Source organism: Trichechus manatus, unplaced genomic scaffold (genome assembly GCF_000243295.1).
Source record: "Trichechus manatus latirostris isolate Lorelei unplaced genomic scaffold, TriManLat1.0 scaffold00020, whole genome shotgun sequence".
Classification (NCBI taxonomy): Eukaryota; Metazoa; Chordata; class Mammalia; order Sirenia; family Trichechidae; genus Trichechus; species Trichechus manatus.
Window position 1 is genome coordinate 14,061,441 of NW_004443956.1, and position 16,608 is coordinate 14,078,048.

The 16,608-nt window shown below is 39.2% G+C and overlaps 1 protein-coding gene across 4 annotated transcripts in view; it reads left to right on the forward strand.

Moving 5' to 3' along the window:
* GALNT11 (polypeptide N-acetylgalactosaminyltransferase 11) overlaps window positions 1-16,608 on the forward strand; it is an 83,863-nt gene that overhangs the window by 58,045 nt on the left and 9,210 nt on the right. For all 4 annotated transcript variants that reach the window (XM_023727954.1, XM_023727955.1, XM_004372752.2 and 1 more), the window contains 4 exons: window positions 6,340-6,465; window positions 9,587-9,836; window positions 14,775-14,892; window positions 16,270-16,422. In XM_023727954.1, coding sequence (XP_023583722.1) covers window positions 6,340-6,465; window positions 9,587-9,836; window positions 14,775-14,892; window positions 16,270-16,422 — 647 coding nt within the window. The remainder of the gene's footprint in view (window positions 1-6,339; window positions 6,466-9,586; window positions 9,837-14,774; window positions 14,893-16,269; window positions 16,423-16,608) is intronic.

The following is a 16,608-nucleotide window of genomic DNA, read 5'->3' on the forward strand; positions in this document are numbered from 1 at the left end:
TATTTGTTCAAATTTTATATAAATGGAAGCATACAGTATGTCCTCTTTTTTTTTTTTTTTTTTTGTCTCCTTTCACTCAGCATAATTTGAGATTCATCCATATTTGTAGTGGAGTGGCTGGGTCGTAAGGTAGGTATACGTTTTGAGTCATTTACTTTTAAATCAGGGGTAAGTTTTGAGCCAGGGTCCGGAGTCACCAACAAAAAGCACAAGTTACTCACACAGGCAGTGGAACTATGCCTTACATAGAGAAGAGAGAGAGCAAGATCGGCATCAGTTGTGGGTGCTGTCCCCCCAAGGCCAGAGAGACATTCCCCACGGCCAGTACAAGGCTGATGGTCTGCATTTAACCCTCTTGTGCCGCAGTTGAGAGACACTGTTCCCCCCTGCCAGGAACAAAAATATGAATGGGGCTGGCCAGGTGCTGTGTAACGCAGACATGCTCAGAGCAGAGAGAATGTTCCTGGGAATGTTGATGTGTGCTCCACGCAAGAGGGAAGGGTTATGTTGATAGGGCACTAGCTGCTGTGGGATGTGTTTTGGGTCAGGATGCCCTGGAAAGGGGAGTCAGCCTGCATTCTCATCCTGTCCAAGAAGCCAGGCCAACACACCTAGTCCTAAGAATAAGGTTCGTCTGTGGATCACAGGGAAAGACGGCAGTCTGTGCTTGGCCTGCTCCTTTCACAGTTGATTCATACCAGAGTCCACAACAGAGAAATCTATAGCAATAGAAAGCAGATTAGTGGTTGCTTAGGGCTTGGAGTAGGAGCCCTGGTTGCACAGTGGTTAAGTGCTTGGCTGCTAACTAAAAGGTCAGTAGTTCCAGCCCACCACCAGCTCCCTGGGAGAAAAGATCTGACCATCTGCTCCCATAAGGATTACAGCCTAGGAAACCCTACGGGTCAGTCTTACTCTGTCATATAGGGTCACTAAGAGTCGGAATTCACTTGACTGCACACAACAACAGGACTTGGGGAGGGGAATGAAGGGATGGGGGTGATATCTTATTTAAATCTCATTTTAATTTGTATTTCCTTAATGGCTAATGAAGGAGCAAATGATTAAGCACTCGCTGCTAACCGAAAGGTTGGAAGGTCAGACCCACCCAGCGGCTCCAAAGGAGAAAAACCTGGCACTCTGCTTCCATAAAGATTATAGCCAAGAAAACCTATGGGGCAGTTCTTCTCTGACACGAGGGTGTCACAGTTGCTGTGAGTTGGAATTGACTCAGTGGCGCCTAACAACAATGGCTAATTGTGTGGAGCATCTTTTTATATGCTTGTTTGCCATCTGTGTATCCTCTTGGGTAAACTGTCTCTTCATTCTTTTGCTCATCTTCTAATTGGATTGTTTTTACTGTTTTAGAGTTTGGGCTTTGTTTTTTAAAATACTTTCTAGATACTGTTCCTTCGTTGGATATGTGGTTTGTAAACATTTTCTCCCAGTCTGTAGCTTGTCTTTTTATCCTGTTTTAAGGCTCTTTCCTAGAATAAAAGTTCTTACTTAACCGACATCCACATGTCTTGGTGTCAAGTCGGAGACCTTTTTGCCTAACCCTAGGTCCCAAAGATTTTCTTTTATGTTGCTTCCTAAAAGTTTTATAGTTACATGTTTTACGCCTAAGTCCATGATCCATTTTGTTTTAATGTTTTGTAAGGTGTGATGTTTAGATTGAGGTTCATTATTTCGCCTATGAATATCCAGTTGCTCCAGCAATTTGTTGGAAAGGCTGTTTTTCCTCAGTTGAATTGCCTTTGTGCCTTTGTCAACAGTCAGTTGATATATAGTAAGGATGGATTATGTGAACTGAATTATCCCTGAATTCCTAATTCATGTATAAAAAGGTCCCACAATGAAATTTGTGGGACCAAGTATTTTCAGTGTAATTTCTCACAAAGGTTTTGTGACTTCTCTGTTCTGAAGCAGCGTGGCTTTCCAGATTGGCTTGGCTGAGCGTCTTCTCTTAGCCCCTTTTCCCAAGGTTCTCTTCTTTACGCACTATCTACTACCTCATCCACTCTATTATTTTCAGCTAAGATATCTGTTGATAAGGCCAAAATGTATTATTTCTATCTCTGACTCCTTATTTGTGTTCCAGTTCAGCATTTCTGCTAGCAACATATGTTCCTCTGTCAATTAAAAATCTGTATATCTAAAACTCAGCCCATCGTCTTTCTCACCAAAAATAACTTCACCTTGATTCTAGAAGTCTCTCACTCACCCTTGTCTAAAACCCAAGAAATATCTTTCCCTTTCTTCCTTCTTTACCAGCCCTTCGTTCTCCTTCTCCCAAGTAGTCATCTGATACATCCGTTTGTTCTTCCTTTGATGCTGTCTCTTCTGTTCATTGATGCCCTTGTTCAGACCATTGTTGTTTTACTTGTGAGCTGCTAGAATAACTTTTTTTATAGGGTGAAGGTTACCCGAATAGGGTCCATGCCCTAGAGCAGTGGAGCCAATGAAACGTGCTCCAAGTCAGAAAGAGTGAGAAAGGTTTATTTTAGGAGTTGTCCACCAATGGGGATCCAACAGCAACGCAGGCCGTCTCTATGGAGTCCCAAAAGGCATTTTTACATTAGAGCTTATATATGATTTTTACAAAGGTTAGAAGTGTCCTTATTCATTACAAGGTAATTACAAGAGACTATCATACTAAGACACACATAGCGGACATTTCCTTATCAGGCTAAAGATACACACGTCAGACATCTGGGCTCTAATCTTCCCGTGGGGGGTCATAAGCCACAGGTGGCTGGACAGAGCAAAACAAAGTCATTAACAAAGGTATATGACAAGGAAAAGGCAAAGAAAGAAGAAAAAACACATACGGGTTCATCATGGTGTTAGCTATGTCCAGCTCTGTCACCCATTTTGAAAAGGAGAAAACATGCTGGGGAATATTAGGGTCATGGTAAATAAGTGGAACCATCAAATTAGTCTCTGTAAAATAATGATTGGGGGGTGTTGCTATAACAGTATTAACATACATAAGTGGGTGGCTTTAAGGAACAAATTTATTTTCCCACAGTTGAGGAGGCTAGACGTCTGAATTCAGGGCACCGGCTCTAAGGGAAGACTGTCTGCTCTGGGGGAGGATCCCTGCCCCACCTTCTCCAGCGTTCTTCTCCGACTTCCTTGGTGGTCTCCACGTGGCATCTGTCTTTCCCCCATTTGTGCTTGCTTCCTTCTGTGCCTAATCTGTTCTGTTTATGCCTCAAAGGCGATTGGCTTGAAACACACCTGACACTGACACGGCCCCATTAAGATAACAAAGAAAATTCTATTTCCAAATGGAATTACAACCACAGGTATAGGGGTTAGGATTCCAGTGCATACTTTTGGGGGACACAATTAAATCCATAATGGGGGTGTGGTATTTGCCCACCTCTATACCTTTTTTTTTTTGTATACTTTTCTTTGGAGCCCTGGTGGCGCAGTGGTTACGAGCTCGCCAGAATCCACCAGCCGTTCTCCTTGGCAACCCTATGGGGTAGTTCTTCTCTGTCCTTTAGGGTCACTATGAGTTGGAATCAACTCGACGTGAACCGGTTTGTTTTTTGGTTTTTCTGACTTTCTTCATGCCACGTGAGGGGCCCTCCCTCAGCTTCTGCCTGTGCAGTATTAGCCACCCTTGCGTCCTCGTTTCGTTCACATAGTCTTTGAATACCTCAGACCGCAGGCGCCTCCCCCTCTGAATTCCTCCAGTACACGTCCTGTGCTTCGTTAATATGCCGTGTTTATATGTTATGATTTAACTTACTTACTAGATTATAAATTGCCAGAGAGTGAGGATATATACCACAGAACTCTGTATTTGCTGTGCAACCCAAATAGAGCCGTGCACTTAGTAAGTTTCCAGTGAATATTCTTGAATGAATTAGAAGATGATTTAATTAAATTTTACAGTGAAGGGGCAAGGAACAACAACAGCCTAATAAAGTATTTATTCTGTTTAACTCTGTATCCAGGTGACTGATAAAGGACTAGGCTATTCTGTATTACTGTTTTCTAGATTTTCTAAATGGAATTGCTTTAGTGATTGTCCTAATACAGATAAAATCACTTTAATTTTTCTATGGTAAATATTTTTAGTAATGTTTTTAAATTCATTTCTCTACAGATTAATTTATTATTTAGAAGAACAAGTAGAGTTAATTATCTTCATATTTGAAAAAAGCATGGAAAATATTTTGTAAGTTTTTTTAAAACCCTTTTTTAAGTCTTACTATTTACTGTTTTCAGTAACCTAGTGTTTTGTAATTTACAAAATTTGATCCAACTCATAGTGAGCTATAGGACAGAGAACTACCCCATAGGGTTTCCGAGGAGCGGCAGTGGATTCGAACTGCCGACCTGTTGGTTAGCAGCCGAGCTCTTAACTACTGCGCCACCAGGGCTCCACCTTTTAAACAGCCAGTATTTAAACATTGTGGATGTGCCAGTTTTGGTAGTAATAGTAATATAACAATTATATAAAAATTCTAGCAGCTGCCATCTGTCTTCAGCTTCCTTATATGTAAATTGAAAGGTTTGACTTACATGATTTCTGAATTCCCTTTGAATTCAGTTTCGGAAATGAATGCCGGTATTTTGTAATTCAGTACATTTTTATACACCTGTTTTGAATTCAACATGGACTCTTCCTAAGAACTGTTACATAGACACACAGCAGAATGTTGTGTGTTTTTCTTTACACTACTCAGTCAGCTCTCAACAACCGTGCAAGGCTGGTCATATCCCAATTTTACAAAGAAGAAAATGTGAAAATTAGGTCATTTGCTGAAGATCCCATAGCTGTTCTGTGGTTGAGGTGAAGTTAGAGCCTGGCCCACGTGGCTGCCCTGTTCTGCCCTTTTCATTGTAGCAGGCTGCAGAGGTGGAACAGTAAGTCATGGGCCAGTTAGACACTTCATTCATGCACTCAGACATCGGTTAAATACCTCATCTGTCAATACCAGAATCAGAATGCCCGAGAACTTAACTGTGCGAAGTGGTGGGGAATGTGCCTGGAGCCTGAGGACAGCAGAGGTCTCAGACCCTGGTGGCTATTGATACCTCACAGGGGAAAACTAGGGAAGATTAATGAAAATCAAAACCTTCAGCACAGAATTTCAAATTCTCATGGACTGTAGACTTTCTGGAACCATGGAGGCTGGGTGACCCCTGAAGCTATTGCCCTGAGATAATCTTTAAACCCTTAAAGCAAAAATAGCCCCTGAAGTCATCTTAAAACCAAACGGTAGTTTAACTTAACTAGTAAAGAATGTCTGTCTTCAGCATTATGCTCTTTTAAGAACTATATGGGATCCAAGTGACAGATAGGAACCTTAGGGGGCAGAGAGTTTATGTTAACGGGAGAGGAACAACTCAGAAGAGAAGGGTTGAGAATAGTTGCACAACTCAAAGAATGTAGTCAGTGTCACTGAAATGTCCATGTAGAAACTGTTGAATTGGTATATGTTTTGCAGTGTATATCCTCCACAAGAAAATTGAAGAAAAAAAAAAATAGGAATGACAAAAAACAATTTCAAAACTGAATGACAAAAAAAAGTAAATCTGAGTTTGGACCAAGTAGAAGATTAGTTAAATACAAATTCTAGAATTTCTGATTTTTTTTTTTCTTTAATCAACCTGTATTTTGTTTTTTAGCTTTGTGACTCTTTTATCTTAAAGAGAAAATTCATGATGATAACGGTTCAAATATTCACTGTGGAAAAAAAATGCCTCATTTTCTTTATGTGATCTTTAAAAGCTATGAAATTTAAAGATGAATGAGCTAGAATTTATAAAAAAAAGTATTTAGCACTCTTGGAAGAAAGGTACTAAATGAATAAAAGGACATACTTACTGCTGCTATTATATAATTCTTTGTCGGGATGATAGAGGTTATTTCTTAACTATTCTGAAATGGAGTAAGACAATAAATTACTTTGAAACAAAAGATATTTATATTTCACTTTGTTTTAAATGTGACTTAAATGCAGTCAGCTGACCATCGTTCACTCAAGATATTTTAATTTCAACTGTTCCCTTTGCAAAGCATTGTTTTAAGTTGCTATTGAAATAGCAACTCCTCAACTACTCAATATTTCATATTCTTTTAAAATAACTGTTCTTCTTGGCTAGTATTCCGACTCTTACCCTTCATTTCTTTCTGTTTTCTTTCTGGCAGGATAAGCTACAATATTCTTTTAAAATAAAGCAGGAAGTTTTGTAATAGTTACTCATTATTAGTTGTGGATTTTAGCAAGTAGCAAACACCCCTTTACAGTAGCTTTAAAATGTCTTTTTGTATCTCGCGTACGTATGGTTTGAGTAATTGTGGGACTCTATTTTCAGATGATTTGAAAGGAGAGCTAGATGAGTATGTCCAAAAATACCTCCCTGGAAAAACTAAAGTAATAAGGAATAAGAAGCGTGAGGGATTGATTCGAGGAAGAATGATTGGAGCGGCCCACGCGACAGGTAGGACTGTGGCTGGCTTTCCTCTGCAGGGCTGGGTGGTGGGGGCTCTGTCCTCAGGGAGCTTTGGTGCTGCAGAGGCACGTGAAGAGTGGTGTTTGGGAACGGGCATGCCAGCTGGCAGAGGTGAGGCTTCTTCATTTTGGGAAAGGGCCTTTTCGTAAATCCAAACCCGTTGCAAGATCACAAGGAGTTGGAATGATACAGTCCTTACTGGCCTGTTTTCATAGTGGCCCTTATTGTCAGTTACTGCCCCTCAGTGAGCTTTATGTCTTATTCACTTATATAAGCAGAAAACTCAGAACCAAAATGTAAACAAACTTTTCTCTGTTTTCAATACAAAGTTTAAGATATTTGTGCCCATACTATTTGACTTGAATTATGCCACTGCTTCTGAAAGTGTGGAATGCATGCCTCTAGTGATAGGTATTATGATTTTACTTGGTAAGAGAACATAACATTAAAACTGAATTACATAACTATAAAGGCTTTTTTTTTTCCTTAATTCTTTCTCAGTACTTTTGATTCCATCAAGAGAAAGTCTCCATTTTTTTTTTTTTTTACTGGTACAGCTTTAAAACCTTTCCATCATATACTTATCTCCTTTTCAAAAAATAAAGAACAGGTCTTCTGCACAAAATATACCTGGTTAGTCTTCAGTGACATTATATTGATTCCACTGCATTTGTTTTTATAGTTACCTTCTGTGTAAGGAAGGAGTTCTGGTGGCGCAGTGGTTAAAGTGCTCGGCTGCCAACCAGAAGGTCAGTGGTTTGAATCTACCAGCTGCTCCACAGGAGAAGGATGCGGCGGTCGTGCTTCCATAAAGATTTACAGCCTTGGAAACCTTATGGGGCAGTTATACTCTGCCCTACAGGGTTGCTGTGAGTCGGAATTGACTCGATGGCGGTGGTTTCTATGTAAGATTGATGACCCTGATTTTTATTTATAATTTTGACCAAAAAAAAAAAAAAAAAGAATCCTCTTAAATTTATTTAAGTTGAAACAAATGAATCAGTTTAAACATATTAGGTAAGTAGTACTGCAGGTAGTGGCAGAAAAAGTTAGAAGGTAATTTAAGAATCACGAGATGTCTGCCCTGTTCCCGTGCACTCCTTTCTGCTCCATCACCCAGGGCTTGAGGTGGTCTGCCCTGCTTGCCGCCACCACTCCTCCTTTATAACAAGTTCCATTAAAATTAGGACTTCACTTTCAGAACCTTTCTTCCTCCCTTCTTTGCCTTAAATGTGTTATTGTTAGGTGCCATCAAGTTGGTTGCAACCCACAGTGACCCTTTGTGCAGCAGAGTGGAATGTATACCAATTGAATTCAAGGCTTATGATATTTTCTTTTCTAAAACTTCTAGTCAAGTACAGGTTTACTCAATTGGCCTGTTGAATTACTGAAGACAACAAAATAACAACCATCAAAGTTGTAGGGTATTTTCAAGCTTATGCCACTTGAAACATTGTATTCTTACAATGTATAGTTACTGTGAGTTTATTTTTTTTTTTCAGCTAACAATAGTTATTTAGTTTTTTCTTTATGGTTTGTTGGTCCTTTTCAAATATTATAGTTTAGATTCTGTTGGAAGCAAGCAGGTTCATTGTAACAAGGTGTAGTCTTACCTATTTAGTTAAATTGGCTTTAATTGGAAAAAGTTAACACTTTTAGAATTAAGAAAAGCTATGAATGTATTTCCTCCCCAAAGGAACCTGGATTGAGTTGATCTCATTTCACAGTGAATAATGTTCATGCTGAACATTTTGCTTTTCTCCGTTAAACAACAGCTGGTGAGCCGTGTGCTGTTTAAAATCCAGCTTAAGGCCGTTTACAAATGTTTAGCTGCATGACTAATTCACAGTCATCGTTGAAAGCTTTCTTTTTCTGTGCTATCATTAATTGAAATAGGAGGCATCTGGTGCTTTAAGTAACTCATGTAAAATCTATGTAGATACATTTCACGATAAACTTCTGGAAGAATAATAATGCTGTCTGACGGTCAGGTTCTGAGTTTCTCAGCTGCTGAGAATAACCCTGCAGTTATCAGAGAAATTCTCCTTCCTCCTCACAGTTTTTAAGAGGAGTTAAAAATGCAGGCTACAATTTTTATTATTTTTGTTTTGCTAACTAGAAAGAAAGTGTACCATATTTTTACACAAATACCATGCACCATCTATGTTTATTTGCCAGCTCACCCCCCCGCCAAGGTATTTTCGTAAGCACACTGCTGATTTTTTACAGCAACGTGTAAAAAAAAAAAAAAGAAAAGTTGGCACAGTGGCACTTATGAAAATACCTTGAGGGGAGAGGGCACGGTTGGCAAACAAATGTAGAAGGCACGCGTTATTTGTGTAAAAATGCAGTATGCCATTGACTAATGTGAGCCACTAGGCCCAGGAAGGTTGGGAGAATGAGACAGGAGAGGTGAGAAACAGGAGAGTAAATGGGAGTGAGGAGTAGGGGTGGTGTCAGGAGATAGTGGTGAGTCCAGGGGAGCAGAGGGCCACATCACCAGCATCGTAGATAGTATCAGGGTACAGACCAGAGGCACATAATCTTCCCTCACTTTTGAGAGAATTGGCATCTTGTAGCAATAGCTGATCATTGTAATGATGTTTCTGAGTCAACAATAAAAATGTGTTATGTTCACTATACTCTGTTTACTAAGGGAGGGATATTATTCTGAATGTATACCAAATTTAGGAATAACTCAGTTAAAGTAATTGTAAAAAAAAAATATCTACACACAGGTAGTCATTGTGATTGTACAAAAACACCTTGAATGACTCAATACCTGGCCATCCCAAAGAACTGAATTGTTACTGTGAGGCTCTGAGTCTTTTTACTGCAGAGAATCTGAATTGTCTCTAGATTTTTTTCAAGAGTTGTGTATATTATTTGTGTATGTGCTTCAGTTATATCGGTACACCTCAGGCAAAATTCTTGGCTAAAGAACTTCCCTTGTTTACGATTGGCAGTAAAGCCCTGGTTTAATATTGTCTGGGGTGATAAGGGTAGAAGCCATGTTTTATGCCATGTAAATGCATCGTCGGGATGAGTAGCAGTATCTGAGTTGAGTGTTACTGATCTCTTGTGGACCTCTGTTATTGTGTCTCTTCAGGAGAAGTTCTGGTCTTCCTCGATAGCCACTGTGAGGTGAATAAGATGTGGCTGCAGCCCTTGCTGGCTGCTGTCCGCGAGGACACTCACACCGTGGTTTGCCCCGTGATCGACATCATCAGCGCCGACACACTCGTGTACAGCTCGTCTCCTGTGGTGCGAGGAGGCTTCAACTGGGGGCTGCACTTCAAGTGGGATCTCGTTCCCCTTGATGAGCTAGGAGGACCTGAAGGAGCTACTGCACCAATAAAGTAAGACTTCTCCTTTGTGCTGGAAAAATTCCTGCCTAAAGAGAAAAAATAAAATATTTTAAAGGTAATTCCTTTGTCTTTGTAAGGAGCAAAAATCTTGGCTTAATTTGTTTGTCCATTAAAAATTCTGGGGCACTTACTTGCCTCTGCCAAGTCCTAAGGAAAAGAAAGATTTATGAATAAGAAATTGTCCCTGCACTCAAGGATTTATAGCTTAGTGAGAATGACAAATAAAGTAAACAATATCCCGTAGTAACTGTTGCGCAGAGTACTGTGGAAGTTTCCCATACACTGTGTTTTTTATGCCAAATTCCATGGTTTATTGATTTGATGATTAATTAATCCTCAGTTCTTCGTTAGTGTGAATAATGCTGTGAAGAACATTTAACATAAGATGAAAGCTTTTTCTATATTTAGGATTTTTAAAGATGGAGTCCTGCTAGTACAGTTTCTAAGTCATAGTATATGAATTTTTTTCAGCTCTCATCCATGTTTCATGTTCTCTAATTTATAAATCTGCTCTTGTAAGTTACTTCTCCTTTCTTGGTTTTTTTTTTTTTTATTTTTTTTATTTTCTTTTGTAGATTTCAGAGAGGTTTGTTTGTATTTCTGCTTTTTAAAGTTCTTGGACCTAGTTTGTTTTGTTTGAACTTTGGTATTGTGAAAGTAGCCTCCATAAACAGTGCATAATATACATAGATACGTAGTCTAATGAACAGCTGTAACGTGAGCACATGTGTAGCTACCATGCAGATCAGGAAGCAGCACCCAGAAGTACCCCTGGACAGCCCTCCTTGATTCCATGCCCTGCCCTCGTCCCCAGAGGTGTCCATCAACCTGACCATGACCACTCATTTCTCTGCTTTCCTTTACACTCCACCTGTGTACGCACCTCTGAACAAGGTAGTTTAGTTTTGCCTGACTTTCTACGTTATAGAAGTTGTGCTTGTTTTACTCAACATTGTTTTAAAAATTCATCATTCATTCATTCATAGCTATAGTTGATTCATTTTCAGTGCTGTATAATATTCTGTTATATGAAGATACCATAACGGACATCCTTTTGTGGTTGGTAGGACATCGGCTTGTTTCCAGCTTCTCCATGTGCAGTACTGTTGCAGACACTCTTATCCATGGGTCTGGTTTCAGGGGTGAGATTGCTGGGTCACAAGGCATGCCTCTCTTCAACGTCAGTAGATACTGCCATTGGCGTTTCCCAGCAGATAAGGTGACTGGAAGGCCTTCGGCTCCTCAGCTGGCCGTTTGGTACTTGTAGCTTCCTTCCATCTGCATTAGACCTGGAGAGGCTGGTACCTGGAGGCTGAGGCCCAGTCCCAGGTGCCTGCTGTGACCCAGCAGCACAGGCTGAGTTGTCTTCTGCTTGTCAGGCTCTGTGCTGGAAGCTCTGATGCAGTTCTTCTTGTACTAGTGAAGTCCATGAGAGAGGCACACACGGCTTCCAGTGGTTCCTGTCTTCACATGCTTGCAGCACCATTTCCAGGCTGCCTTGCCTGGGAGTCACCGCCCACCCTCCCTTCCTTGGCTCTGCAGATGGGACATGGGTGGTGAGCACAGCTTGTAAGACAGCAGTGCCGCAGTAACACTCAGATAGGGCAGGAGAAGACAGGGTGAGAACCAGCTGTCTCTCACCCCTGCTTCCCTTTCTTGTTCCCATCCCCCAGAGGCAAACTCTTAGCTGTTTCTATTTTTGGTCTTCTGTTTGTTACTTCCTTAACTCTAGATGATAAGCGTATCCCTCTCATCAACTTTAGACCCTGTCTGTGTGAAAATGAAGCTTACTTACATCACTCGCCTGGTACTCTTTATCTCCTAGTGTTTTATTACTAGTCTTTTTAATTATTTATTGGTTGCTTTTGTTACTTTAAATAAATCTCTTGTTCTGTCAACTTTTGACAGTACCATTTAACACTCCTCCTTGTACAGTGAGGGTATCAGTGCCTCTTAAGGTTGGCAGTTTGAACCCACCCAGCAGCACCATGAAAGAAAGACCTGGCGATCTGCTTCCGTAAAGATTACAGCCAAGAAAACCCTGTGGAGTAATTCTGCTCTGTCACATTTGACGTCACTATGAGTTGGAATCCACTTCAGGGCAGTGGGTTTGGGGTTTTTTGGTTTACTCTTTCTTCCATTTTTTCTCTCCTTCTGTGAGCTGTTTTATGATAATGAGGTTGCTAACTTCTTGAGTTGAATGTTTAGATTTTTAATTTTCAGGCTTTTTTCTTTTCTGACACATGTGTTTTAAGGCTATGAATTTTCTTCTAAGCATGACGTTAGCTGCATCCCACAAGTTGTGCTGTAGGATCATTTCATTTAAAATACTTACACTGTGATGTCATCTCTGACCCAGAGGCCATTTAGAAGTACATTACTTATTTTCCAGACGCATGGAGATCTGATGGTTATCTTTTGTTTCTTATTCCTAGCTTAATTACACCATGGTCAGAGATTTTACTCCTATGAAAATTATTCAGTTTTGCTTTACATGGTCTGGCATATGGTTAATTTTTGTGAGTATTCCTTGTGTGCCTAAAAAAAAGTATGTTTTCTACAGTTATTAAAAATGGAATTCTGTGTGGCAGTTTGATTTAGTATTTTGTTATTCAAATATTCTGTTTTTATTAGTTTTTAATTTGCATGTTCTATCAGTTATTGAAAGTGCTGTATTCAGGTTTCCCACTACAATTGGGTATTTGTCTGTGCTTGCATTTCTGTTACTTTTTGTTTTATGGATTTTGAGGCTTTGTTAATAGATGCATGGAGGTTTAGAATTGTTACATTTTCTTAGTGAATGAAACCATTTATCATTATGATTTGTTCCTCTTTTATTCTAGACTTTTAGAATAGTAAGACTTTTGCTTTATAGTCTGATATTAATATGGCTATTCCAACTTTATTAGTATTTCATTTTACTTTCAGTCTTCCTATGTTCTTATATTTTAGATGTATCCTTTGTAAGTTTGTGTCCCTTATACAGTTGCTTTTGTTCTATGACGTTTAGTTTTTAAACCAGTGTGAAAGCTTTGTCTTTTAATTAGGTATTTAATTCATTACATTCAGTAATATTACTTAATATTTTGTGTTTAAGTCCACAGTAGTACTATTTGCTTTCTATTTATCCTGTCTGTTCTGTATTCCTTTTTCTCTTCTTGCCTTCTTTTGGACTGTGTGTGGATTTATTTTTCTTCATCCGAACCACCACCTCATTATTAGAAGGTGTACATTCTTGCAGTAGTTATCCTAGAGAATATAACATACATCCTTGACTTATCAAAGCATAATACAATTAATATTATATATTAATATAATGTATATATTAATAATATAATATAAATTGGTACTTTTCCCAGGAACTTTCCCAAACAATGCAGAGATCTCTGAATGTTCATACTCTAGTTATCCCTCTTCAAAGTTATATGCTATTGTTGAAGTGTGTGTGTGTGTGTGTGTGTGTGTACTTATGTATATCCCTGCAAATGTATTTTTTATGTAACCAGTATTCATTTAGATTTACCCACATATTTCCCTTTTTATGTTACCCTTTATGCTTTCTGTGTCTGCAGGCTTCCAGCTGAGATTACTTTTATTCTGGCTAAAGAACACCTATTAGTATTTCTTTTACTGTGGACTTTCTAGTGATTACTTCTCTCTCTTTTTATTCCCCCCAAGATGTCTTGGTTTCATTGTTACTTTGAAGAATATTGTTACTCGATATCCCGTTCTAGGTTGGCAGATGTTGCTTTCAGGACTTTAAAGGTATCATTCCGGGGCGTGGCTTCCACTGTTTCTGATGAGAAGTCAGTGTCAGTCTTATTTTTGTTTCCTTTAGAAGTAATCTGTCTTCTTTAAAAAATTTACTTCTGTCTTTATTTTTCAGAAATGTTCTTCAGATATGTATAAATGTGCTTTCTTTTTTGATAGTGTCTAATTCTCTGCCAAATTCTCAATCCTGTCTTTTATCTCCTTGAACATATTGAGCAGTTATTTTAAAGTCTCTGCCTGATACCTCCACTCTCTGAAACCCAGTACGTCTTTTTCTGTTGTAGGTTGTTTTCTTGCATCTGGTTTTACCTTCTGGTTGCCTCATTATTGAATTAATGATTTTTACTGAGTGCCAGACATTATATATGAAAAATTACAGAAATGTATCGATGCCTCGAATGAGCTTTTCTTCCTGCAGAGAGAATTTTGCTGCATTCTGGATGCAGCTGAGGACACTAGAATCTATGACCACCTTAATCTGGTTTCAGGAACTGAGTGACTGGAAGTTGGCTTGAGTCTCTGTGAAGGCCAATCTGCTTCACATTCCCCTAACTCTACACAGGGTTTCTCAACCTTGTCATTATTGATGTTTGGGGCCAGATACTTCTTTGTTGCAGGGGCCTGTCTTGTGCACTTTAGAATATTTAGTGGCACTCCTGGCCTTAACCCAGTAGCACCCCCTCCCCCAGTAGTGGTAACTAAGTATGTCTCTGGACATTACTGGGTGTCTCCTGGGGGAGAAGTCACCCCTATTTGAGAAGCACCAGTCTAACACATGTTTGAGTCCAGCTCAAAGTGTGTGGTTTTGTCAAGTCTCCCCTCGGCAGACCCTAGAGTTCGTTTTTTATCCCAGTGGCTCTATGAGACTGTCCAAAGGAATTATGTAATTTATTTGAGGCAGTTTCTATCAAAAATGGTTATAATAAAATTGGTTTATTAGAAAAGTATCCTTCCTATGCCAGGTGTCCAGCATATATATCATTGACAATCTAGAAAATTGAGTTATGTGGCTCAGCTGATAATATCAGATATGTTTTCATAACACTTAATGTAGTTCTTATTTACAATGTTCCAGAGCTGCACTGAGTTTTTAAAATGAAAACAGTAGGTAAAATAAGTGATGACAGAATGAGTACAGTAATCATTTTCCTTTCCTAGGTCACCGACAATGGCTGGAGGATTGTTTGCCATGAACAGACGCTATTTCAATGAACTAGGGCAGTACGACAGTGGCATGGATATCTGGGGAGGAGAAAATTTGGAAATATCATTTAGGGTAATTTTTATCTTTTTGGATGCTTAATTATTAACTTTGTGAGTAGTGGGATATAATTTCCATCCATGTTTTCAGTAAATTCTCCTTGATTGTCTTTATTGACAATTTGTCCTTAATGAGTACCTACTTTACATAGTCTATAATATGGATAATACCTATTCAGTATATCAAAAGCATAAAAAAAGCTCTATATTTACTTTATAAGAATTGACAAGGTATGATTGTAACGAATGTTTGAGTGTAATTCAGAAAATCTTAATGTGAGTTTAATCTAGAGTTTTGTTCTTTCCCTGTCAGTTTATTAATTTTCTTGATACCATGAGATATATACAGCCAGGATGATCAGATTTCCCTGTTTGCCTGAGACAGTCCTGGTTCACAGCTGTTCTCCTGGAAAAATTATTCTTAGCTCCCATTTCACTCTCAGAAGTATCCCAGTGTAGATGATAAAGTGTCAGTCACTCCATGTATAACTTACTGAATCTGCTATATATACAGGTGCCTCCAACCTGAGAGGGAAATTCAGCTTTCGTAATCTCTCCTCCCAATTCCTGAAGGTAGAAATATGAGCGGGGTTTGTGGCACAGGGGACTGTGGTGGTAAGACAGTTTTGGAAAAGGCTGAAAGAAGGCAAGGGAAGGAACTCAGACCTCTCCTTCCGAGCAGGTGCCCCAGTTTCCACCCTCCTGCCTCCTGGTCGAGACAGGAGGGTCCTCATTCAGGTGCTGCACAAGGCTGTGTGTGTATGTTGTGTTGTATTTTTGAAAATATTTTGACCACCGTGTTCTTAAAAGCAGTTTTTCCTATATAATCTTTAGAATTTTAAAGTTGAAAAGCAGAAGTCATTAGTTCACTGTTCACATTTTCTAGAAAATATAGCTGAGTCCCACAAAAGTTAGAATAACTTATGGAAAGTAACTCATGATAGTCCAGGGCAAAAATTAGACAAGAACTAAGATCTTCTGGATCATAATCCAGAGTTTTTCTGTATTTTTTTAAAAAATTGTTTTCTAAAATAAGTATAAACATTTTAAAAGAAAATACCTGCAAAACTGAACTTAGAGGACAGTTAGCAAGCATTCGAAGTGACCTTAGTCTGTTAAAGTACCGAAGTATGGTGGGTGCGATTTTAGACACGTGGTGGTAAATGAATATTACACTGTTTTAGAATCTAGTTTATTTTTATTCATAAAGACATGATTTTTTTAAAAAGATACCCTCTGACTTTCTTTTCTTTGAATATTTATATGTAGTAAGATACAACATCTTGTAACATTTCATAAACACCCCTGTAATAAATATTAACTTCATGAAAATTCATACATGGTTTCTCAGTAATGTGAGGCAACTGTTAATTCCTGTTTTGCTTCTGACCAGATCTGGATGTGTGGAGGTAAGCTCTTCATCATCCCTTGCTCTAGAGTAGGACACATCTTCCGGAAAAGGCGCCCATATGGGTCTCCTGAAGGGCAGGACACCATGACCCACAACTCCCTGCGGCTGGCCCACGTCTGGCTGGATGAGTACAAGGTGAGGTGGAGTCTCCGGTCTGGAGGGCAGATGGCAGGCCAGCCACCGCCCTGGGATGGCTTTCGTTGCTTTCCTTTTCAGTTTTGTGTATTTCTGTTTGGGTGACCTTTTCTTTAGGGCCATCTGTTTCTAAGTTTCTTTTCTTTCTCTCCTCTTCACCAAATACTTCCCTTGTTTTTAGTTGTA